General features: G+C 37.4%; 5 protein-coding genes and 1 long non-coding RNA gene across 7 annotated transcripts in view; 2 read left to right on the top strand and 4 right to left on the bottom strand.

Annotated features, from left to right (window-relative positions):
- LOC113676225 (uncharacterized) overlaps nucleotides 1–10,829 on the bottom strand; it is a 39,476-nt gene extending 28,647 nt beyond the window's left edge. Inside the window, exons 1-6 of the mRNA XM_089209783.1 lie at nucleotides 10,587–10,829; nucleotides 3,317–3,567; nucleotides 2,671–2,849; nucleotides 1,393–1,502; nucleotides 749–1,020; nucleotides 363–518 (exon numbers count right to left, since the gene is read on the bottom strand). Coding sequence (XP_089065909.1) covers nucleotides 363–518; nucleotides 749–1,020; nucleotides 1,393–1,502; nucleotides 2,671–2,849; nucleotides 3,317–3,567; nucleotides 10,587–10,718 — 1,100 coding nt within the window. The 5' untranslated portion in view covers nucleotides 10,719–10,829. The remainder of the gene's footprint in view (nucleotides 1–362; nucleotides 519–748; nucleotides 1,021–1,392; nucleotides 1,503–2,670; nucleotides 2,850–3,316; nucleotides 3,568–10,586) is intronic.
- Nucleotides 128–11,762, top strand: LOC113676261 (uncharacterized). 2 transcript variants are annotated; one of them, XR_016187761.1, is made up of 2 exons: nucleotides 128–166; nucleotides 10,601–11,762. It is a non-coding gene; the product is annotated as an uncharacterized LOC113676261 (long non-coding RNA). The 2 variants fall into 2 exon arrangements; XR_003446685.2 differs by lacking the exon at nucleotides 128–166 and adding an exon at nucleotides 9,753–9,926.
- A 266-nt stretch (nucleotides 11,763–12,028) lies between these two features.
- LOC113676260 (2-acylglycerol O-acyltransferase 1) lies at nucleotides 12,029–17,111 on the bottom strand. The gene is made up of 4 exons (XM_027192894.2): nucleotides 16,222–17,111; nucleotides 15,730–15,949; nucleotides 14,800–14,999; nucleotides 12,029–13,847 (listed from the first exon to the last, which is right to left on the bottom strand). Exons 1-4 carry the CDS (start codon nucleotides 16,658–16,660, stop codon nucleotides 13,693–13,695), a joined length of 1,014 nt encoding a protein of 337 aa, XP_027048695.1. The 5' UTR covers nucleotides 16,661–17,111; the 3' UTR covers nucleotides 12,029–13,692.
- Nucleotides 17,112–17,239: 128 nt separating this feature from the next.
- LOC113676259 (2-acylglycerol O-acyltransferase 2-A) lies at nucleotides 17,240–21,165 on the bottom strand. The gene is made up of 4 exons (XM_027192893.2): nucleotides 20,514–21,165; nucleotides 19,458–19,677; nucleotides 18,580–18,779; nucleotides 17,240–18,094 (listed from the first exon to the last, which is right to left on the bottom strand). The coding sequence occupies exons 1-4, from the start codon at nucleotides 20,965–20,967 to the stop codon at nucleotides 17,937–17,939; spliced, it is 1,032 nt and encodes a 343-aa protein (XP_027048694.1). The 5' UTR covers nucleotides 20,968–21,165; the 3' UTR covers nucleotides 17,240–17,936.
- On the top strand, nucleotides 21,156–23,689 carry LOC113676327 (U6 snRNA-associated Sm-like protein LSm1). The gene is made up of 4 exons (XM_027192974.2): nucleotides 21,156–21,381; nucleotides 21,691–21,759; nucleotides 22,314–22,429; nucleotides 23,154–23,689. Exons 1-4 carry the CDS (start codon nucleotides 21,336–21,338, stop codon nucleotides 23,337–23,339), a joined length of 417 nt encoding a protein of 138 aa, XP_027048775.1. The 5' UTR covers nucleotides 21,156–21,335; the 3' UTR covers nucleotides 23,340–23,689.
- A 210-nt stretch (nucleotides 23,690–23,899) lies between these two features.
- LOC113676326 (LITAF domain-containing protein-like) lies at nucleotides 23,900–24,815 on the bottom strand. Its single transcript, XM_089209801.1, has 2 exons — nucleotides 24,541–24,815; nucleotides 23,900–24,159 (listed from the first exon to the last, which is right to left on the bottom strand). The coding sequence occupies exons 1-2, from the start codon at nucleotides 24,723–24,725 to the stop codon at nucleotides 24,048–24,050; spliced, it is 297 nt and encodes a 98-aa protein (XP_089065927.1). The 5' UTR covers nucleotides 24,726–24,815; the 3' UTR covers nucleotides 23,900–24,047.
- Nucleotides 24,816–25,243: the final 428 nt, after the last annotated feature.

The following is a 25,243-nucleotide window of genomic DNA, read 5'->3' as shown; positions in this document are numbered from 1 at the left end:
AAATTCTATAAGTAAATTAAAAGGTTTATAAATGAAAGAAAGAAAGCCTTTCACAACTCTCATAAGATAGCTAGCACACCACTTCTTTAACAAGTTAAAGTGATACTCATCTAATTTCTCTTCACAGTATCATCCCTGAATCAAACATTAAGATCATGAGAATAAGGTAAATTATTAGCTCTTGATTGTTTGACAAATTCTCCTTGTAAGTATCATAAGAAATGTATCGAGAACGGTACGGAGAACTTGCATTCTGATGTTAGGGGGTAAAGGGTTAAATCGTATGTATTTCTTTCTATAATATGAACAATGTTTTATGTTTAACCGTGAATACAAGACAAAAAGACCAATGATATGAATACCCGGAATCCTCCAATCCCGTGAAACAAAACAGTTTGGTCTCTATCTCTGATGACATCGGTGTCCACGTGACATTAACGTAGTATTCCTGTGGTGCATACTGAGCCACAGGAGACTTGATGAATCCCTGAGGACTGTTGGTAGTGACCTCCACAATTCTGGAATGATATTGCAAATACAGCAGGAAAAAATGAGAACTATGAATATATTTCCCTCAAGTTGCTTTAATGCTAAGTTAATCGTTTTTTGAATGCAAGCGAACGTTCATTCACTCGTCGAGACTTCCTTTACATTTCACCTGCAATTTACGAGGTAGCCCCCCAACTAACGGAACCTTTAGAGCCAGTACATCTACTTGGACTGTCTTTAACTTTTTGTTACCTTTTACCTTTTTGATGGTCCACCGGCTCGCACGATGATACGATCGAAGTATGTTCCTCCAGGAGGGATTCCAATACACGATCCCTCGGACCGCGTGTATTCCGTGAACTCCGGGCGTTCATCACACGCTTCGTTTGAATTGAACACGTACACCAAAAACTGCAACGGAATGCCACTCAGTGGCTGAGTGTCTGTTGGCGAGGCAAAATCTTCGATCATGGCAGCAACAGCGTAAAAGCCTGTGTGTTCCGTTGCACTGTAGGTGATTCTGCATTCGCGCTGTATCAACAGAAACAGTGAATGTGTCAGACGAAAAAAAGTGCAAAATATCATGAATAATGGAGAAACACATGTATAAGATAAAACGACACAAAACGCTACATTCTTTCTCGGGGCACCGTGACCCAGCAGACCAAAGAAAAAATAGGTTTTGTTTTGTTACGCATGTTTTCCAGCACGTTTTGTGGGAGATTATAAATGATCTTTAATGCCGTAACTGATACGACTGATTTTGAAAACAAAGATCTACCTGACTAAAAGTGAGTACATCACATAATCAAAAATCATTTCGCAGCGCAGCCCTCAGAAAGGAGGCTAAATCTGATTGATAACACACAAGTTCAGCTGATAGAAATGAGACAATAATCGTACGTAAAACATGTATGCATTTGGTAACCCGTATCCTCCACATATTCCGCCACACTCTCCAGCGTTACTTTTCGCCCAACGACACCGCACCTCGTCTTTATCATCGTCGGTCACTAGATAACAAAAATGTAAAAATATGGTTTTAGTACTTGTGGCGAAATAAAGATGTGAGTAAAAGAAGAGAGACGTTCTGAAAAGTTTCATGCAAAAAATAGACAAAAACAAAACAAAACTTAAAGCAAGGTTTCACATAGTAAGCATAAGAGAGAATAAAAAAATAAGAGAGCCTAAAGGTTACAAAAAAACTCATCACAAGATCGAGAACTAGAAGAACAAGATGAAGAAGAATAAAAAAGAACGACAAATTAAACAAAATCGAGCTTGTTGTGAATATGTAAGTTAATTATATTTTTTGTGAATTGTGTGTTGAAAAATAGATAAAAAATGAGGTAATGATTTAAAAGTGATCTGATATTATTATAACATACAAAAATGAGATATGTAGATAATCAGTTTTTTTTTCGATACTGTGAATGTTGATATAGTTGTTTATTGACAACTTGATGCATACATTATAAATATGTGAGTTAGTTTTGTTATGTTGATTGTATGTTAAAAAATGGAACCAAAGTAATTTACTGTGTTAGAGGAAAATCAATCCTTTCACCAACTCAACAAAACCCAGCAAAGGCAAGAGATTCTTCTAAATAGAATATTCAGACCTCAGAAGAGCACAAACACTTTATCAGCACGAATGCTTTTGAATGTGATTCTTCACACAAGCAAAGTCAATCTTTTGTGAAGAACGATCAATTTAAAAACGAATATTCTTTCTTGGGTGAAGGACAAAAACTCTCATGCGGAGACTGACAATCTTGGGAGGAGAGCAGTGTTTCTTTTCAGAAGAATACACCATTAAATAGTTCCTAACGAAATAATTTTGTTCTTGTGGGAAAACACTAGTATTCTTCTAACAAGAATCAGAAGTACACGAGATTCTTCCTATAAGAATTCTTAACCTTGGGAGAAGACCCACAGTTCTATCCTCGAGAACCGGATTTCTTCTCCTCAGAATTATAATTCTCCTCTGGGTACGAAGAATCTGAAATGATAAATTCTTCTCTGATAGAGACATGAATCTTTCGGAGAGAATTTAATTTCTGTTCAAAAGAATTGAACTTAAGGGTGATTTCGAGTGCAAGGTAAAAAGGAGATGGTATGACTGGGGAAGGAGAAGTTGGTAAACTTGCATTCGAGGTATACATACTAAGGTTTACATACCTGGGATAACTATAGAATGGTTACAGCCGTATTTCAAACGAACAATTGGTGTCATTGTCGCCACGGGCGACGTATTCAAACGTCCAGTGTCACTTCTTTTAGTAAGGTTAACGTACATTCCAATCTCCCATGAAGCTCCTGATGCATGCACGAGAGCAATCCAGTTAAATCCTGAATAGCTGCAAAAAGCAAAAAGAATAATCATCGATTGAATATCGAGAATTCGAGATTGCATTTTTGTTTACATTTTTGGCTAAACTTCGCTCTGATTGGTCTATATAATTGAACTCAAAATCACTGACAATCTTATTTCCCCCGCCCTTCCAGGAGTTAACTTAGATTCCCCATTGGCTCCTTTGATATGTACCTTTCCTTTGACTGGCTACCAACGATAATAAATTTGTTTTAGATTCTGCGACATCTCTTCGAAATGCCCTCTAATCAGTATCTGATTCCGTATTGGTACACCTCTAACAGTCCTCTCCCCTCCTCCTCCCTTATATCAAGCAGCACCCCTCCCTCTTTTAAAAAGCCCCCAGTCTGGGACTTCAAGTTTTTAATAAGTACTCCCCTCACTGAACCTCACTCTCAGTTTGGACTCGGAAAGCCTTGTCAGTGATTTTATAGATGCTTAATGATCACAAACCTGACTTTATAGTAGCGAGATGATGTGACGGGAAACGTATATTCAAAGCTGTTAGTGCCAGTTGTCCAGTCCTCTTGTACACTGAAATCCGAGCATTTGAAGAGTAAATTCCCGACGCTGCCAGAGCAGCCGGATCTGCACATTAAATCGCCATTGATGCCGATCAGCCAACCGGAGTTTATTGTATTTTGGTCACAGAATGTGGACCCAGAGTAGGATCTTCGCCAACCCATCCGGAATGTTATGATCACCTGAAAATAGATTTAAATTACTACAACATTAGTTTAAAACACACCGCTCGGTTGGCTCAGTTGGTTTAGCGCTGGGGTGTTGGGTACGACAGAGAATAAAGGTTTGAACCCCAGACCAAACCAACTCTAATGTCTTGAAAGAGATGGGAAAAATGTTTTGCATTTGAGATCTCGTCGGTTAAAAAGTTTCTGGAAAACCTTTGAACTCAAACTCTTGCTTAAGGACCTCGAGAAAGAACTGCAGGGACTTTTTTAGCCTTCAGAAGACGGAAAAAAACAATTGAAATTTAGCAACATGAATTCTTTCGAATTTCGAAATCAGCGCTTATACATGGTATGGTCTAAAACATGATCTCAAAAAAAAGTTTCATTAACAGGACGAAGACCGTTTAAAATAGGAGTACGAACCCCACGATAAAGAAACATGCGAATTCCGTGATGCCTAGAAGAGACAAGACCGAATTGTCAATACGTTACTATGACAACAGAAACATTTCCTCGGCAGTAAGTGATCATCACTTACTGCCGAGGAAATGTTTCTGTTGCGAACTAGTGCGATTCAAGTTACCAGAGAAATGACCTTCCGAAGTTTTTTATTTTAGTTGATGCGACTGACAGCCGTATACGGCGACAAAACAAATGTTTTACAAGGGTTTTTTTTCAATATTTATATATTTCTCAAGTTAAAATTTCACACTTTCGTTGAATAGAACACTTGGCTTTTGAAGGCTACAAAATAGAGGGTGGTTATTTCCGTGTAGGTGTTTAGATGCTTAGTCAAAATATTGGAAGAAAACCTCTTAAACAATCTTCAATTAAGCCTGAGTGGTTTTCACTAGCGACGCAAGCTAAAGCGCAATCAAAACTGCTCTTATTTCACAATGAAAACGGGTTCGACGAAACCATAAACAAAAGTGCAAGCACAAGCGCAAAGATCAAAATGTTTCATCTCTCAGTTTTGCTTGATTTCACCGCCTTGTGCGTGAATGATCCGCCTCGAAAATGTGAGCATTTTGTTCCGAATACGTGTAATAAAGACACACACACGAGGAGAAACTTTCCAGCGACTTCCATGCTAATAAAACCGTGTGGTAACGAAGATATGATTACTTTGTATAAGCAGGGGAGGAGCGATTTCTTTAAAATCTAGTCAAGCAACTAAGTGGAGGATGTTCTTTTCGTAGCCGTAGTAAAAGGTCTACAAGGAAAGAAGGAGAAAAGCAGGCGGCAAGGAAAACGCGAAGAGCATATTTGTTATTTTTAATAATTCAGTGTGATAACAAGCTCAATATCTGCCTTTGAAGTGTACCCGAGATGTCATAACCGAAACAACAAATCGACGCTTCACTACTTGTAATGGGGCACAGACACATTTTGATTTATGTGCCGTGAATCACGTTAGGCTCGCGATAACTTTTGAGGACTGCATGTTAGTAATAGCTGGGTTGTTTGTTTTGTTTCCTATTTTGAAGATAATGGTGTTATAATCGTCTAGGTGTCTAAAAATTTTTACATCAGAACCACGACGAGTTACAATTTTAAAAATATGGTTGCTTTTTGGGGAGTAATTGGAAAGAGGCGCAGGCAGACAGATACAATACGAGTTAGACGCTCCAAGCATACTGATTGGAAGCTTTAAAGATTACCACCATAGAAAAATCAGGAAATTTCTCTCCTTGAAAGCCAGGCATGTACATCTTCAACTTAATGTGGCTTTGGTCCTTACTTCGATCGTTGCCTAAATAATGTTTCATCATAGAGCAGTCACACCGTTCTCCCCCCTCAAAACTCGCGAGGTGAGAAAAGAAGGTAGTCTATAGGAAAACTGTTCAGTGTGCTGCGCATCAAGACGTCAGTGAGCCAGATGATAAAGATAAATTCACTGTCAGAGCAAAGAACTGAGAGTAAAGCTGCGAAGTTTCGATCGTTTGCCTCTTCTACTCGATGCCATTACTTGGCAAACTAGCCTCCTAGATTTGGGAAGGCGGTAAGTGAGATATAGATGATTAAATTCATCGCAGCGAACATTTCCTCTTAAAAGCCATGCCTATTTAATGAGCATGTAATTCGAATAACGCTAATTTTAAGCTTGAATATTCATTGAACATAATTTCTGAGAAAAGAGGTGTCATGATTCGCCCCGTACTTTATCACCACATCGTTTCAACCCAAAGTTAAGGTGATAGACAGTCAGACATACTAACTCAAATAATTTGGTTTCTTCCCGTTAGATTTGGTAAGGCAGTGAGAAACATAAATGATCTAATGATTTGATAAACACAATTGACTATTGCTCGCTGAAAATGAACCTTTCTGCAAGCACAAACAATATTTAGATTCCGAGAAGGAATCACCCGGCAGGTTGTTTCATTTCAAATTTGAGAAGACAGGTAATGAGGAAATACTGTTTATACTGGCTCAAATAGTTAGGGTTCTCCCCTTAGATTTGGAAATACGTTAAGTGAGTAATGTTACAGACAGTTTATTATTTATGGTTCGCTGTAATGAGCCTGTACGTTTCGAGTGAGCGGCATCAAAATATTTAAATTCCGAGAAAGAACTATATTTAAATTCCGTGAAGGAATCATGAATCGTCTCCGAGTTATGCTTCATCACCTGACAGATTGTTTCATTCAAAAGTTAAGATGAAAGACTCTGAAGAAATGCTGTACAAACTGACTTAAGCAATTTGTCTTCTTTCCCTTAGATTTGGAAATGGGTGTAATGTTGCGCACATAGTTGATTATTTTTCGAAGTCGTAAACCTGTCTTCAAGCGTGAACAATATTTAAATTCCGAGAAAAAGGGGTCATGACTCACCACTGAGTCACCACATCATCAGATCGTCTCATTCGTAAAGTTAAGATGATATGCACTGAGAAGATATTGTATGTACTGCCTCAATTAATTTGGTTTCGACTCAGCAAGAATTCAACGTAGTTATGGGAGTCATCTGTGACGTTCGACCGTTTTATTAACATCGAAGGTTTTGTAAGGAAAAGCTGAATTTGTAAGGGCGATTTCTAGAAATGATGAATTCATATTTGGCGTGCGCACATCCGAGAGATGTGTATTTGGAAATGCAACTCTTACCTTCGTGCTTGCAGGGTTACTTGAATTGACGGGCTTATATGTGAATGAGCCGCCTCGAAAATGAGTACATGCTGTCCTATGTACGCTCACAAGGAATACGAGCAAAAAAGCAAACTTTACAGCGAGTTCCATAATCAAGCAGTTTACAAGGACATCTTTTGCTACATGCAGCAAATGTGTGCTTGAGGTTGAAGTTGAAGGAGTGGCTTCTTCTCAGAAAATGGATCGAACTTATCCTTCGACATCACCTGGTAGTCTTGCATGCTTACACAACTCTCTCTCTGTGAGTGCTGATTGGTCAAAAGAAAAAGGATTTAACCTTATTGGTTGACTCACAAGACTTGAACCAATCATATGTTTTTTCAGATTCTCTTTCGTGACACTTGACGAACCAAATGTTTGCGGAAGTTTTTGATCTTGCGGGTTGGCGGTTTTCTTTGTTTTAAAAAGGAACAATTTTTTGCGGCTCGAAATGACTGAAATTTCGTTGATTTTTAGAATTTCTTTTCTATCAGCTAAACAATAATAAAATTATCTAATAATCATTAAGTCAATATGTAATTGTATTGATTCGGAGGAAGATAACTCGAGTAGTCAGAAGATTGCTAGAGAAAGCGAGGATTTACTGCTTCTTACTGGTTTTCTTCTTGGGATGAAGTCGACCAGCTACGAGTAGCGCGGATCCAAAATGTTTCATTTTTCTTGTGCTTGTGTTTTCGCTTGTCGAAGTTTGCTTTCTCTTGGCATAATTACTATGTGGTTGCCCTTCTGCTTGCTCTTGTGTATGTTTCGCTAGTGAACCTTAATCGTTCGCAGAGCTCTAAAATTCGTTTGTCACGACCTAGAAATATCGTTGTATCCCTCCTAGGGTAGGCCTGGATGACGAGGATTTAACGAACCGGACAACAACTATGTATCTTGCCGCTGTGCGAACACTCATTTTGAAATTTATTTTGGAGCCCTGAATAAGCTTACCGTCGTGCTCTCAGTTTTGCTTGAGTTCACCGCCTTGTACGTGAATGATCCGCGTCGAAAATGTGAGCATTTTGTACTGAATACGTGCACAAAGACACACACACGAGGAGAAACTTCCCAGCGACTTCCATGCTAATAGAACCGTGTGGTAACAAAGATATGTTTACTTTGTATAAGCAGGGAAGGGGCGATTTCTTAGTAATCCAGTCAAGCGTGTGACTCGAGGAGACTGAGTGGAGGAGATCCTATTTCGTAGCCGCACGAACTCTATAAGGAAGGAGGAGAAATAGCAGGCGGCAAGCAAAACGCGAATAGCATATTTGTTCATTGCAATAATTCAGTGTGACAACAAGCTCAAAGTCTGCTTTTGAAGTGCACCCGAGATGTCAAAACCGAAACAACAAACGCACTTCACCTCTTGTAAAGGGCACAGAAGACCGTGAATCACGTTAGGCTCGCGATAATTTTTGAAGAATACGTATTGCTAGGTTGTTTGTTTTGTTTCCTATTTTGAAGATAATGATGTTATAATCGTCAAGGTTTTTAAAAAATTTTACATCAGAACATGACAACGAGTTAAATTTTTGACAATATGTTTGCTGTGATTGGAAAGTGGTGCAGGTAGACAGATACAATACGAGGTAGGAGCTCCAAGTGCATCGATTGGAGCTTTCATAGATTACCTCCGTAGAAAAATCAGGAAATTTCTCTCCTTGAAAGCCAGGCATATACATCTTCAACTTTATGTGGCTTTCGTCCTTACTTCGGTCGTTGCCTAGATAATGTTTCATCTCAGAGACGTTTCACACCGCTCTCCCCCCTCAAAGCTCGCGAGGTGAGGAAAGAAGGTAGTTTATAGGAAAACTGTTCAGTGTGCTGCGCATCAAGACGTCAATGAGCCAGATGATAAAGATAAATTCACTGCTAGAGCAAAGAACTGAGAGTAAAGCTGCGAAGTTTCGAACGTTTGCCTCTTCTACTCGATGCCATTACTTGGCAAATTAGCCTTTCACGTGCCTAAAGTCATGAAAGTTTCTTTCCTCCTAGATTTGGAAGGCGGTAAGTGAGTAATATGGCTGAGACATAGATGATTAAAATTCATTAATGCGAACTTTACCTCTTAAAAGCCATGCCAATTTAATGAGCATGTAATTCAAATAAAGCTAATACTTTTAAGCTTGAACATTCATTGAACATAATTTCCGAGAAAAAAGCGGTCATTATTCGCCCTGTACTTTATCACCACATCGTTTCAACCCAAAGTTAAGATGATAGACAGTCAGGAAATGCTGTATAAACTGACTCAAATAATTTGGTTTCTTCCCGTGAGATTTGGTAAGGCAGTGAGAAATGTTACTGATTTATGATAAACACTTACTGATTTATGATAAACACGAACTTTACCTCTTAAAAGCCATGCCAATTTAATGAGCATGTAATTCAAATAAAGCTAATACTTTTAAGCTTGAACATTCATTGAACATAATTTCCGAGAAAAAAGCGGTCATTATTCGCCCCGTACTTTATCACCACATCGTTTCAACCCAAAGTTAAGATGATAGACAGTCAGGAAATGCTGTATAAACTGACTCAAATAATTTGGTTTCTTCCCGTGAGATTTGGTAAGGCAGTGAGAAATGTTACTGATTTATGATAAACACAGTTGATTATTGCTCGCTGACATGAACGTTTCTGCAAGCATAAACAATGTTTAGATTCCGAGAAGCAACCACGAATCGCCTCCGAGTTACTTTATCACCCGGCGAATTTTTTCATTCCAAAGTGTAGACGACAGCCACTGAAAAAATACTGTTTATACTGGCTCAAATAATTAGGGTTCTCCCCGTAGATTTGTAACTACACTAAGTGAGTAACGTCACAGACAGTTTATTATTTATTGTTCGCTGACATGAACTTGTACGTCTCAAGTTAACGGCATGACAATATTCAAATTCTGAGAAGGAGTCATGAATCACCTCTGAGTTATTCCCCCACCACTCGGCAGATCGTTTCATTCCAAAGTTGATATGACAGGCTCCGAGGAAATACTGTTTACATTGACTCAAACAATTAGGTTTTTCCCCTTAGATTTGGAAATACTTTAAGTGATTAAATGTTACAGACAGTTTATCATTTATGGTTCGCTGTACGAACTGTAGCCTGTACGTGTAACAAGTCAATGGCATGACAATATTTAGATTCCGGGAAGGAACTATATTTAAATTCCGAGAAGGAATCATGAATCGTCTCCGAGTTATACTTCATCACTCGGCAGAGCGTTTCATTCGAAAGGTAAGACATAAAGGGTTCGAAGAATTGCTGTATAAATTGACTCAAGTGATTTGTTTTCTTTCCCCAGATTTGGAAACGAGAGTAATATTGCAGACATAATTAACTTTTTTTTCGCAGACGTGTACCCGTCTTTAGCATGAAAAATATCTAAATTCCGAGAAGGAATCATAAATCGTCTCCGAGTTATATTTTATCTCCCGGCAGATCGTTTCATTCCAAATTTAAGATGAAAGTACAAACTGACTCAAGCAAATTGTCTTCTTTCCCTTAGATTTTAAAATGGGAGTAATGTTGCACACATGGTGGACTATTTTCCTAGGACATAAACCTGTCTTCAAGCATGACCAGTATTTAAATTCCGAGAAGAAGGGGTCATGATTCGCCACTGAGTCACCATATAAGCAAATCGTCTCATTCCCAAAGTTAAGATGATAGGCAATGCGAAGATATAGTCTGTACTAACTAAAGTAATTTGATTTTAACCCTGCAAGAATTCAACGTTGTCAAGGGAGTCATCTGTGACATTCGAACGTTTTGTTAACGTCGGAGGTTTTGCAAGGAAAAACTAAATTTGTAAAGACGATTTGCAGATATGATGAATTCATATTTGGCGTGTGCACATCGAAGAGATGTGTACATGTTTGGAAATATAACTCTTACCTTCGTGCTTGCAGGGTTACTTGAGTTGACGGGCTTATATGTGAATGAGCCGCCTCGAAAATGAGTACATGCTGTCCTATGTACGCTCACAAGGAATATCAGCAAAAAAGCAAACTTTACAGCAAGTTCCATTATCAAGCAGTTTACAAGGACATCTTTTGATGCATGCAGCAAATGTGCAGTTGAAGTTGTAGTTGAAGGAGTGGCTTTTTCTTAGAAAATGGATCGAACTTATCCTACGACATCACCTGGTAGTCTTGCATGCTTACACAACTCTCTCTGTGAGTGCTGATTGGTCAAAAGAAAAAGGATTTAACCTTATTGGTTGACTCACAAGACTTGAACCAATCATATGTTGTTTCAGATTCTCTTTCGTGACACTCGTGGAACCAGATGTTTGCAGGAGTTTTTGACCTTGTGGGTTGGCTTTTTTCTTTGTTTTAAAAAGGAAAAATTTTTGCGGCTCAAGATGACCGAAATTTCGTTGATTTTGAGGATTTCTGCTCCATCAGCTAAACAATAATAAGATTATCTAATAATCATTAAGTCAATATGTAATTGTATTGATAAGGAAGATAATTCGAGAAGTCAGAATATTTCTAGAAAAAGCGAGGATTTACTGCTTCTTGCTGGCTTTCTTCTTGGGATGAAGTCGATTAGCCACGAGTAGGGCGAATCCAGGACATACGGAAAGGCGTTCGGATAAATGGCTACCGAAAACCGGACAATCCTATGGGGGTCAGTAGGAATGCCCCTGCATTATGTTTTTAATTACAGGTATTCAAAAAAGTAATTTCTGGTGTTTTTTTTTTTTAAATAGACAATAAATTTGTACGGTTTTAGGCGGTTTTCAGTTCGGTGTATATCCAATCCAGAGCGTGTGAACTTATGTTTATGTTCCACTTACTTTCAATGACAAATTTAAGATAAACTAGATTTTATTGTCAAATTAAATGCGACCTGAGGTGAAAGCGCCATTTTGAAGCCGGCAAGACAACTGAAGGAACCACCACTGAAACTGATAGTGTTCGCGATAGTATTTCTGATTTCCGAGATGTTTTCAATTTTTCTATTGTAATTGCAAATTTTCAGCCTCCTTATCCCCCTAAAAACACTGCAGCTGGGAAATTTGCCTTGTTTCTCTATGAGGGATATCTATTAAAATGTTCAGAAAGATGTGTTTGTGGTTGATTACGAGACAAAGAACTGTTCAAAATGAAGAGGTTCTGCATCCCTAGAAAGCGGTCCGAGTACGCAATTGCCTTTTCCACCCCTCTCCCCCCTGCCTCAATAAGGTACCCTGGAACAGAAAAATTGGACAGATTATCATGAAGACGCCAATAGTGAGACCACTGGAGATGAAGGGATCAAGCTCAGTACAAAAACTTTAAAGCTAATGTTCTTGAAACTAGTGCAAAAGCGTAGTACGACAATTAACATCCTTATCACCAAAAAAGACAGCAAATTGGTTTATTTATATATAACTTCACAAGTATTTTCATAATTCATTTCCCCTTTCTATTCTATTTTTCTTCTCGAGAGGCATGAATATGTCTTGACGGTTTTTTTAAAAATAATCTCTTGGTAAGTATCAGTGACCGGCTCGAAAGCTAAAAAATGTACTTAAAAAGCCTGGAACAAATTTAATTGGGTAACCTCTGTAAAATTCTTCACTTCTACATTAGCTTGTCTTCTATTATAAATAAGGTTCCTAAAAATATGTAAAAAGTGCAACAAAAATCAGCCCGAGTAGCAGGCGCTAGTGTAACAAAAGTGCGGTTTCCAAGGAGCGCGTTGGAGAGAAAAAACGCGCGATTGAGCCCCTGATCGCCTCGGGCGCCCCCTTCTTTCTGGTGCCTACTAAGTAAACCATACGTCGGTCTGAAAAGCTAAAATTGTTGAAAAAGGGGGTACAGATATATTTTTATAGCATTCGGCGAATTGACCACGACGTTTTCTATAATATCAAAAGCCAATTTTGCTCAACTTTGTAATCAATTCGATTGAAAATTTGGTAAAATCTCTCACTGACACAAGTAAATATTCACGGTTAAGCGCGAAAACAGATGGAGGTATAAAAGTTCAATTTTTGCCGTTTACCCGTTTGTTTCTAAGCTTTCTACCTATAGGGATGTCACTCCAATGAAGTGTCCTGGAGTTTGTTGCAAAAAACAGTGAATACAAGTACGTCCCAGACTTATCCCACAATATAAAACAGCTGAAGTGAATAGACAAATCCCGAAGTTTTATAGCAGATCCACCGTTCATTCCAGCAGTTGTGAACTTGTCACGCAACAAGCTCTGTTCCCCACCGGAAAAGCATTGCGTGACGGGCTCAAATGACAGCTGGGAATTAAAGGAGAATGCCCCCCCCCCCCTAAATTTTGTTCACAACTTCAGTGATGTCTTTTATCAAAAACTCTTTGAATCCTTTAACCCTTTAACTCCCAAGATCTCAATGCTAATTCTCCTTACTGTCTGTCATACAGTTCTTGTGGTGTTAGTTTGGAGAAATTGATATTGGATCAACTTATAATCCCCCAATTGATATTTTTCTCTATTCTCATCACTTGTCTGCTTGATATTCTATTGATATTGTAAGGAGAAATTCTGTCTTGGTCACTCATGGGAGTTAAAGGGTTAAAAACTTTTTAACAATTTGTGTCAAACTTGATGAGAAAGAATCAGTGGAGTCTGAGTACAAGCTAATGACCAAACCAGAATCTTTGATCAGCTCGTGATCTAAGGATCTCTGTGTTATGCCATGTCAAAACTAAGAAACTAATGAAACTTTGTTGTAATATAGAATGTGTTGTATGGATAAATATTCAATGCATACCATTGTTTTGATTGAATGTCATTATCCTGAGAAATTAGTCATGGAAATAGCCTATCAAAAGAAAGGCATTTTCTTAAGGTGTTCATAAAAATTCAAATTAAATACATTTTAGTGGCCTTAAGTTAAGTGACTCACCTTGATTAGTTTTAGTTTTGCATCTGATAGGTTAGGCGGAGGTCAAGAGAGATTTCTTTACCCCTCAACCTTTGCAATCCTGGATTAGTTAGTACATTACTCAATCAAACATTTCTCTTAATGTAAATAATCTCAACAAATTATCAGCTCAGTTGATTCAGGAACATTATACATAGTTTTGTTTTCTTCAAACAACTGCTTAAGTTTTTCAATGTAAATGGAGTGGAGATCATCCAGCTGATCAGAAGTTGGGTTTGCAACTCTTGTAACTGGAATAGGAGTTCCAACTACAAAAAAAAAACGCCAGAAAAAATGTCAGAAATTAACCTTAACCATGAGTGACCTAGAAATAATTTCTCCTTACAATATCAATACAGTATCAACCAAACAAGTGTTGGGAATAAAGAAAAATGTCAATTTGGGAATAATTAGTTGATCCAATACTAAATTCGCCAAACTAACATTGTAAGAGTTGTATGGTTGACAGTAAGGATAATTACAAATTTGATCTGGGAGTTAAAGGGTTAAGATATTTTCAAGATCTATATGTATAATGGAGAAAGATGATGATTCTGTACTGATTGATTACCAAATGGGAAGACATGTTATGGAATGTATAGAGAACACAATGGAGAATATACATACTGATCTTAGAGTGGACCAGAGTGTTAAGGGTTAAATGGCATTGTTATGTATTTGTCAACTCTCATGGATTGTATGGTGTCTCCTGGATACGTGATAAATATCCCTGTCTCTATACAGCTCAGTTAATCTCCCATCAAAATCAAATTTGTCTATTTATCTGTAAACTTAGAAAATCATTTAATTTATTGCCTTCAAAAGGTAATCTTTCTAGGATGGTTTTAAAAAAGAAAATTTTTGCTTGCCATTTTGGATTAAGCGCATCTATTTCAATGATCTCCATTTAAGGAAATGGGACAAAGAGGTCTGTGAAAATCCCTAGCAGGGAGGTATTAGGTGGGACCAGTGGGGGTAGGGTTGGGAATCTGTGATTCAAAATCAAACATCTTGAAAATTTTTATTTCCAAAGGGCTGGCATCTCTATTGATGATTTAGTGGTCCAAATTTGTATGAGGCTCAATTTTTCAAACCCAAAAATGGGATTTTTGCAAGTAAACAGAGCATGAAACACTTCCTATCATTGTTATTAGTCCCTATTGCTTCATAAAAAAAGGAAAATCACGATCCCTAGATACTGTTTTGGAACTAAGGACTTACCAACAACATTGACTGGTCTCCTGTGAGGCAGAAATCCAAACGTGTACTGGAAAATACCCCGACCAAAAAAAAGCACAGGGGCAAATGCAACTTTTTTCTGAATTTTTTGTTGAATATCTCGTAGCCAGGAACCACGAGGGTTCTTCACTTGATTGAAAAGATCATTTTCTCCAAAAGCAAATACAGGAACAAGAGAGGCACTAAAAAATACAGAAAGGAAAGTCCTTTTAGAAGATGACGCAACAAGTGAGTGAGTGAGCACTAAGGTCTAGCTAACTTTGGTTTTTGCTCTCTAAGATCTAAGTCTCACTTTGAGGTAGATGTGGAAATCCTACTTTTAGGAAAACTAGAAATACTTTGGGAAAGTATGATGAGCAGAAATGAGAAGGTAGTGGCAAGTCAAGTTGTGGAAAACCTAAAAAGCTGGTATTCTTTTGGTGCAGAAGGGAGAAGGTATAAAATAAAGGGTTTTTTTTCAAGGTAATTAGGAAGAAATAATTGCGAAAACTAATTAATCACAATCGATAATATCTTGAGTCTAGTGTAAAAATATTAAAACTACTCCGTGAAAGGTTTCACTATAACCCCATACTCTTCTAAGAGAAAGCCTCAGTCTTAAAGGTAATCATTATTTTGGCTAAAGTTGGTATTTAGCAGTGAATAGACAAAGTATGTTTAACCCTTTTAACTCCCATGAGTGACCAAGACAGAATTTCTCCCTACAACATCATTACATTATCCACTAGGTAAGTGATGAGAAGAAAGAAAGAAAAGTAACAATTTGGGGATTATCAGTTGATCCCATACTAAATTCTCTGAACTAACATTATGAGAACTTTATGGTTGTCAGAAAGGAGAATTACAAATTTGATCTGGGAGTTAAAGGGTTAACGGAGAATGGGTCAAACAGAAATCTTTTCCTTCACTCACCCAGTTCTCAATGCAAGCTTGATAAATCCTTTTCTGGGTTTCAGGATTATGGTGTAAGTGTCTGGATGGGCATCAAATGCTTCCTCAGCCCCACCCACGACAATCACCACTGAGTTACCAGGCCCTTTCTTTGTGAGAATATACTCACAGCTCTCACGAGTGACGTTGCACATACCACTGCTCATAATGTAGTCTCGAAATAACGGTGGTTTGAACAAAGCTTCAGTAAAAAAAAAAAAGCAACAACAACATAAAAAAAAACAGCATCACGTTACGGTGGTTCTTCATTTTGTTAGCAAAATACAAAATAAAGATGAAGCAATTGTTCGCTGTCAGATTTTTAACGCAGTTTGAAAATTTTAACGTGACATTGGCCTTATGTTAGTCACGCAAGCATCAACGCAAAACCATTTGTGTGATATTTTAAAGCCCGGTCACGAGAGAGGGATTTTTCTAGGCTACTGAGCAATGATTTTTTTGTGATTCACTCACCCATTAGTGGTAATAAATGTGGTATTATTCCGGGAAAGGTATTGCTGAAATCCGTAGCTTCGGTGGCAAAATTACAAAATGCACCCGCGCATAGAACTCCATGAGGATGGTAGCCAAATACATAGTTTTTGCTTGGATCCAGTTCGGTCGTTTTAATCAGCTTGATCGGAAAATAATCTCTGAAATATTTCCACACTCGCGCTTTTCTTACGAATTCTGATCGCCGTCCACCGTGATCGGGAGTGCGTCCATCGATCAGATAGGCCCAAGTTAAATAAATTATTGCAATCGGGTAATATGACGTAAAAAACAGGCCAAGGATGATTACTGTTCCTAAGAGTGCACCGAAATAAAAAGAGTAATAATACAGAGCAACAGCTGCAGTTTCCAAACGTCGGTGGAAAGGGATGCGAAGCGGAGCGAATTCAACGTAAGGCATCGTTAATTCCTCGGGGAGTATGTGACTTGCAGGTATTGTCGGTGCGTTGATCGCAGCGGAAGAAAATTTTGTATCTTCAGATCTTATTCAGATCTTATTTTCCTGTCCCGATCTTTGTTCAGAGTTCAAAGAATACGCCAATTCTATAATAACACACGACTATAAACATGCAAAGGTCTTAGCGTGCTTCCTATCTGTATCACGTTTCACTGCTAACCTTGATCAAACTTGACTTTGAGCACGTGGTTTTCTATCCTGATTAGGAGAAGGTTGACGTCTACAGTCCACATGCAATATCACACCATAATCGAAGATCAAATTTCAAATTCCATCTCCTCGGTGCGGTGCAATCATCTACCAAGTGTCCTTAGATCCCAATTCAAAGGAAGAAAAAAAGTTGATGTTTAAGCGGCAGGGGCATTGTGCCAGTCAAAATGAGCGAGTACTGGAAACAAGACTTTTCATGAGACGGGAAGAAGGACTAAGTTTTCTGCCGTTATCATGGAAGATACCGTCCTATCATTGAACAGGAAAATGTTCTTATTCAGAAATGGAGAGACAAAGATTACGTAATCGCTGTGTTGTTAACCCTTTTTTATTTTCTTGAACAAATATAAATAAACTTATAACACAAATATGACTCTATGATAGAAAATAGTTATATTAACGATCACTCTTCTTATAATCAAAAGTAAAAATAATGTTTTAGAAACTTTTTTGATAAATTTTCTGTTATAAAAATCAAATATATTATTTTTAAATAATAAAATGAGATCCAATGTATTTTAACGGCTTATATGCCCAGAATGGGACAAAACTGATTACAGGTTTCTCCCTTACAAAAATTCATAACTCTAATTTTGAGTTGAGTTTAACTTCCCTAGTAAATTTTATTTCACTCTTCCATATAAATTTCATGAAAGGCAAATGAATATCCATAGAACACTGGGTTACAATATATCCATCAACTTCTAGGTTGAATATCAAATTAAATGTGACCATGGCCTTCCTTCAGGATACTGTGTGAAAAAGTGTTCATAATTCTTACTCAAGCACAGAAGTCAAATCATCACCACAGAAAACACAACTATGTTGATATCCTGGACTCATACACCACATCTCCAAGACCATTTGGGAACTCACATGTAAAAGTAATAGATGGCTAAGTACATTACTTAGAGGACATTGAGTCTGGTATATCTTATTTTACAGAATATAATTTGATTTAAGAGTAAATAGAGCTCTCTGCTCATAATAAGCTGCTTCACAATCCCATCTAGACAATTCGCAGTTTAACACTTCTTGGCAGGCCATATCTGTGCTTCTGCTGGTCAAAAAGGTTAATAAGTCCCTGAACATATTTCTTGTGAAGTCTGTTTATTTGTTGTCCACTTGGATTTGCTACAGCTTTCTTTACTGGTATTGGTGCACCAACTGCAAAAAAAAAAATCAAATATGAAATTTAAAAAGTAACTTCTTAAACTTTACTGTTTCATATATATGTACTTAAGCTCAATAATTATGTATTTTCAAAATTATATTTCAGCTTAAAATTAGGGGCCTCCTGGTGGATTTTTACATCACTGAAGACTGGAACAGGAAGTTATCAGTTTTGTCATTTCTTGAATGAACTTCCAGTATCCTGAGGCTTGGTTACCACAGCTCTCTCAAGTCCAGTCTCCATGAGAAGAGGGGAGGAGAGGGGGAGGGGAGTGGGTGCAAGCTGTTATCAAGCCTATACAGTATGAAGTTCTTAATTATTTTTCTCATTTCGTTTCTTAAAATGCCCCAAAATTCAATTGACATGTAAATTAACTTTGAAACATACTATTGACTACTCAAGTCTATTTTAGCCCAAATTCAGACATCTATCTAACTATCTTTGTGTTTTGTCAGAGAAATTAATAATTCACACTTACCAACAGTACATATTGGTCTTTTGTATGGCAGAAATGTGGGCAAGATACGTGAGATTCCTCTTCCAAAAAACAGTGGTGGTGCAAAGGACAGTATTTTCATCAACTTGTTTTGAAAAGCTCGCAGTCTTGAACCTCTCGGGTTGTCAACTTGATTGTATATTTCATTTTCACCAAAGGAAAACACAGGAACAAGATATGCTCTGAAAAAGGAAAAAAAATAATGGAAAATGTAAATATGGAACCAAAGAGATGTTGACACATTGCTTGTACATCCACCCCCCAATCCACTCAAAGAATTTCTCCTTATTCTTAGCACATTTTGTTTCTCAATTGGGATGACCTCTTTCCAAAGTCCTATAATCAATCCTTGCCCTTTTGTACTCTGAGATTTGCTAACATTGAATCAGAGTGAAGAACTTTTTATTTTTTCTACAAAATTCTAAAAATTAAGGTAGGCTTTGTTTTGTGTTAATATTGACACCTCCAAAACAACAACAAATACACCACCACTTTCCATCTTAACCCAAACTGTCCAAGTTTTCTCCTACTAGTGGTAAAATCTTTTGAGACTCTAATATCAGTTTCAGGGTTTTGCAAATGTTGTTTTTCATTTGTTGATTTAACTTATACAATCAGAAACTACAAAAATAGAGCATGCCACTGTATGACCGGACATTATCAGTCATACCAAGACAGTCTATGCTGAATTTGAGTGAAAGAAACTATTTTTAAGTTTTTTGAGGTCTACCACAGAAATTTAATTTTATCATTTATCATTGACATGTGCATTTCATTTTAGCAAGCCTCAAATGAAATGTGCTGCATGGTATGTGGATCTAAGTGAATAAAACTTAAGTCCATTTTTCACATCCGCTTACCCTGTCTGCAAAGCCAACTTTGCAAATCCTTTCCGGTTTCTTAGGGTCAGAGTGTAAGATCCTGGACGGGCATCAAGAGATTCTGCTGCTCCACCAATCACAATCACTGCAGCATTCCCAGTCCCCTGCTTTGTCACTATATGACGAATACTTTCTTTGGAGACATCACACACTCCACCTGCCATTACAAAGTCTCTCCACAGTGGAAATTTGAACATCACTGAAAAAAAAAATTACACAAAATTTATGAAAATTGGTGCAAACGTGATGCAATTTGGTAAGAGAAACACTAGAGGGATAGACTTATGCAACATGATATAAGTAGGTTCTTATAATACTGGCACGCTTTCATCTGATGACAGTCACTGTGTGGTCTCGCAAATTAAAAAACTAACATTTCCTTTTGGAGACGTGAGGCGGTATTCTCATAAATAAAATTTGCTTTTAACGAATTCACCGACAGCAAAGCTAAACTATGCTATCGTCCAATCCATTGTTGAAATAGGGGTAGAAGCTGGACATCTCAAACGATAAACAAAGAGAAAACAAGGTTATGTAAGATGCATGTAACTTGAACACTAAAATAACACTTCGTATGCGAATATGGGATTTCCCTTTCAAAGGTTAATCTCATTACCTCTTACGGCGTATTTTGTGAGGTTAATACCAAATATAGACAGCAAGGAATGGATAGCACGAAGTTACACATTTTGGTTGCGTTGCAACTAAAGTTTTGATGGCAGTGTCATTACAATCTTGTTGAATTTGGCGAGCTGAAAAACATGACTCTTGAAATAGGTACAGATCAATGTTGAATTTCTTTACCCCGAAGTGATCAAAAGTAGTTCCCCTCTCAAATTTTGAGTATATCTGCTGAATCAATAAAGCTTCAGAGTTTAACTTGAGCGTTATTCTTCATGCTCTTTGCCTGTCTGTTTTGTTGGTTAATAATTTCCTAGACTTAGGAAAATCAGGCAAGAGGCACGAAATCCGGCAAGAAGCACTAGAACCTGTCACACTATCAAGAAAAAAGTGGTTAAGTTTCGTGTTACTTACAAGTTAGAGTGAGAAGATGTGATTTTATGCCCGGAAAAAGTCTACTGAATCCAGTGGCTTCTGTAGCAAAATTAATCCAAGCTCCGCAACACATGATTCCATGAGGATGGTATCCGAGAATGTAGTTCCTTCTTGGATCCAGCCGCTTTGTTCTTACAAGTCGTGCGGGAAAGTAGTCTCGAAAATACTCCCAGCTTTTCAGCTTGCGAAATGTCTCGGACCTTCTTCCTCCTTTCGAGGATGTTTTCAAATCAAAGAAATAAGTCCAGAACAAATAAATGACCATGAAGCCGTAGACGGGGGTAAGGAGAACGTAAAACGAGAGGAGTATTCCTATCGTGTGTCCAAAGATGAACAACCCGGTCATCATAAAAACAACTCCAATTTGAAGCGGCTCCTCGAAAAAGGAAAAGGAGAACGAGAAATCCATCTTCTTTCTTTGTCTTGTGGCCATCTTACTAGTAAAGGCAAGCGAAAGTGTTTCTTCTCGTGAGGAAATTTCCCTTTATGAAGCATATAATCGATCTTTCTCTCTCTGCTGGAGTTTGAACTTTGGTCAAATGCACTCTCAACAGAAAATTTTGTATTTTGATCCGGACGGAAGTGGCGGTTTGTACACAAACAGGTGTCAGATATCAGGTGATCAATCTTCACGTGTTGCCGCCTGTCACGCGTTTGTCAACGTAGAGCGCGTGATAGGTCACCATATTTGGAGTGATAGCTACAATGGACACCAGTCCTTCCGTGTATTGAGACGCCTGACAAAAGTTAGTCCGTTTCCGCGTCGTGAGTTCAGCTGGAATCCTTCGATACATCTCAGTTATGAGCTTCCTTCCTGGGACAGCAAGTCTCATCAAAGAAATAGATAGTACGATATTCGTGTTTTTTTTTATTTCCCCTCTTTTATACTAGGCTGTTTTTATTCAATCTGTTGAACTTAATTTTTGTCTCCATGTTCTCAATTCTTCATAATATCAACAAATTTATTGCTTGTACTTTCATACACTAAAAGTTTGCACTATTAATTTTTATCAGAATTTCAGTTTACTGTTCCCAAAATTTTTCCAAGCTTACGTTTTTCGTTTACACATGTGGAATTTCCTAAGATTCTCTGGCACGTACTAAAGGGACAAACACAAACTTCTCTCTTTAAACTAACACTGCAACTTTTGAACAGAAAGACTTTTGGTTGTGCTGAGGGATGGAAGAACACTCATTGGATATTTGAGGTCCATAGATCAATTTGGTGAGTGTACTGGCAACAGTGAAATTTATATTGTTATCATACTTATTTCCTTTAAGCAGAAATACCTTTGATGTTTGCATATGGAGTGTTTTAAAAATGGTATAAACAATAGTACTTCTTCAGGCTAGGCTGTGGTTGTAATCAGGGTGTGATAGCTGTTGTAGTATACAGTTCTGTTGATATTTTTTTGTGTAATAACTTTTGGTATAAAGAAAGCTCTTTTACATGGTAGATTCCCATGTTATTGTACCAGTGCTACTAGGAGAAGGTGTTGAGGTAAAGGAAGATGTTAACATGTGAATCTACCACTGAAATGGCAATTCTTCCACAGAGGGAAGGGATAATGATAGCTTTTGTCTTAGATTTTAATAATCCAATGAAACAGTGATGTAAGAGATAAGTTAGGAAATCTAAAGCACGAGATGTTTTAATGTGGAAGCCTTAGCTCTCACTTCTAAAATAATGTTTTAAATTTGTGATCAGTGTGATTTTGTCTCAATTGAAGTCACTGGGAAGCAGGTTCTAATGTGTCTTATACAATGATAATTTTACAGCCAACCTTTTACTTCAAGACACCATTGAAAGAATTCATGTTGGAGGAAAGTATGGGGATATTCCTAGAGGCATATTTCTTGTAAGAGGAGAAAACATGGTTCTAGCTGGAGAAATAGTGAGTCACTTCAAGTGAAGAGTGAAGTTAATTTACAAGTTGTTAACAAAAAACATAATTGGATCAGAGAAGAGGGGTAACCAGTACAAATTTACTAATATTTGCTGTTATAGTCTTACAGATTTCAGGTATTTAAAATAGGAACTTAACTTAGGTGTCTCCTCTTCAAAATGCATAGGGAAAATCTTGATTTACTGGTTGAGGGAAGAAATAAATTTGTTTGCTTTTTTCTGCTCAATGCGCTTTTTTCTTGCTGTGTTTTGTAGCTGAAGTTGATTAACAACTCTTCAAGAATGTAGATGTGATATTTCCTCTCATTTACTCCGACAAATGCACCCAGCTAGTTTCTCACATCTTTATTACAAAGTACAAAAAAACAAATTTGGCAATCAACACAGAATTCCCGCAATAAAAAACTGTATTTATTGAAATTATATTCCTACCTAACTGGCTGTCTAATTTTAGTATTAACCTCTTTAAACAAACGCCATTTACTGTTTGATGTTGGTCCAAAATATTTTGTCAGATGTTATTTTTTCTGTCAAAATCTGAACAGTTTACTAAATTTTAGTCCCCTTTGTAGCTGTTATTTGACCTTGTCACCCAAGGCGCACTCTCCCCCATCAAGAGAGAGAAAAAGAGTGTGTTGCTTGACAAGATCAAACAATAGCTGCAATAGAGACTAGCTGAATGTGTGTTGTGCATTTATTTTTTGTTATAAAAGGATGAAGAAAAAGAAGCTCAGTCTGAACTGGAGGAAGTGTCGGTACCTGATATTCTTGAATTACAAAGAGATGAGCAACTGGCTAAAGAAGAGCAAGAAAGAGTGAAAACAAAAGCCAAACTGAAAAGAGGCCTGCCTGTCAATGTATCTGATACATACCTCAATCATGATGATGTTTTCAACTGAGTTTCTTTTGAAAAATAACAAGACCAAGTATGGATATCCTCTCTAAATATTGTTGAGCCAACAGTATCAAACCAGGCAGTTGCTAAGCGAAATGACACATTTTCATCTTGAAATCATCAGTTGTTGGAAAAGAAGGTTTATCTGGCCTTACAGGCATTTGTCAGAATGGCTTTATTTTCTCTGACTGATTAGGAAAGGCTTGACAACATTTATTTATCATAGGTAATATATTTGTGGAAAGCTACCTGTATAACCATGTTGCTAGCAATAAAAAGTTGTAAGCATATCAAAAGGATGTGGTGCATAAAATGCAAAAATTTCACAAATAAACTTGCTCCATAAATATAAGCAGTATTAATTTTGATATTGAATTGTATCCAGATGAAAGGAAGATAAAAATAACTTGGTTGTTTTTAGGAAACACACATTCAACTCCTTTTTGGTTTGGCAATTTATCCGATTAGCAAATGTCTATTTCTACAAGAAACGTAAAATTGAAGTTGAAAAAATCCCTGCAGACTGTCAACTGCTCTACCTCATGCCTTTGAAAGCAAACTAGATTTGATTACAAAATGTGCATATTTTAATTATCAAGAGGGAACTATATCAAAATTACACCAAAATCATTATGGTTTTTTCGGTGGCAATAAACATCATGCGGAGTTGTCATTTCTTTATTTTGAGGTTTGATCCAGTCTTCTCTATGGTTCAACAAAGCCTGTTGAATTTCCCCACAGGTGCTCTGCAGTTAGGACATGTGTGAATGATGTCTTTACAAGAGTCAATGCAAAAAGGAATGAGGCAGCAGCCAAACCAACACCTTTAGCGATCAAAGAATAATATTCAGAGTCAGTAAGAAGACTTAGGAAGGAATCTATTTGATTAAACACCAAATTCTTGAAGTTGAAATTGTAAGAAATGTATGGCAGATAGAATGGAGAATTGATCTTTAGATCAGGAGTGAAAAGGTCAATTGGCACTCTATGTCATGCTTGATACATTTAATCACTTTAGGTTATATTAAAGTGCTTTAAAAGGATGAATTCAAATAATGATCATAATGAGTTAGGCTAGACAAATGAATGAAGAAAGTTAAGGAGGGTGAAGATTGCAAATAACAAACTTGAGGTGAGCATTCTAAAGTTTTCAAGCACAGATTCTGCTTTGCCTTCATTTGAAAGATCTAAAGCTCATTTCTCACCCCATAAAACACAGCAAACTGGCTGCACAGTAAGTTAGATTTCCATCCTCTTTTGTGGTAACAGTAAACACTCTAGTCTGGCAATATGGGCAACAAATGTCCGCGGGGAATTCTCCGTACACTGGATGAACAGGAAAAGGATTATAACCGCGTAATGGTTGGTTAATTGTAGGGGTCTGGTACATACTGGCGAAGGCTTCTGTTGTTTCAGTGATCCGGACGAAAGGAAGAAACACGCTTGAATTTTAAGTCTGTTTCTTGATTTTTTGCTGACTACTTATATTTTAAAATGGTAAGATGGAAATAAAATCTTTAAGAGACGAAGTTGCCTGTTGAATCAATACAGCTGGAATATTAATGAATCAGTTGGTGAATCGTCAGTTCCGAAATTTGCTTTAGCGGTACGAGATAAATGGAATATTTCAAAACGAGACGAACTGCGAGGGAAGGGGAAGATTAGACCATTTTAAAAGTACGAACATTTCTAGGGAAAATTGCTTCTTTTAGTCTTTAAGTGAGGTTTACTTTGAAACATTTTCTTCTTTCATCGCAAAGATTGGAAAAACAAGAAGTTGGGTTAATTGTTACATCGCTAAGTCTCAGGCTGATGTTTGCTGCAAGTACAGTGGTCGTAATCACTGATTTGCATTTATCACAACGGATTTAAGAATGCAGTAAATGAATGGAGGCTAATTTGAGAACT

The sequence above is a fragment of the Pocillopora damicornis genome, chromosome 6 (assembly GCF_964200805.1).
Source record: "Pocillopora damicornis chromosome 6, jaPocDami1.2, whole genome shotgun sequence".
NCBI classification, from domain to species: domain Eukaryota; kingdom Metazoa; phylum Cnidaria; class Anthozoa; order Scleractinia; family Pocilloporidae; genus Pocillopora; species Pocillopora damicornis.
The sequence above is the reverse complement of the archived record's forward strand: the minus strand, read 5'-3'. Positions and strand labels throughout refer to the sequence as shown.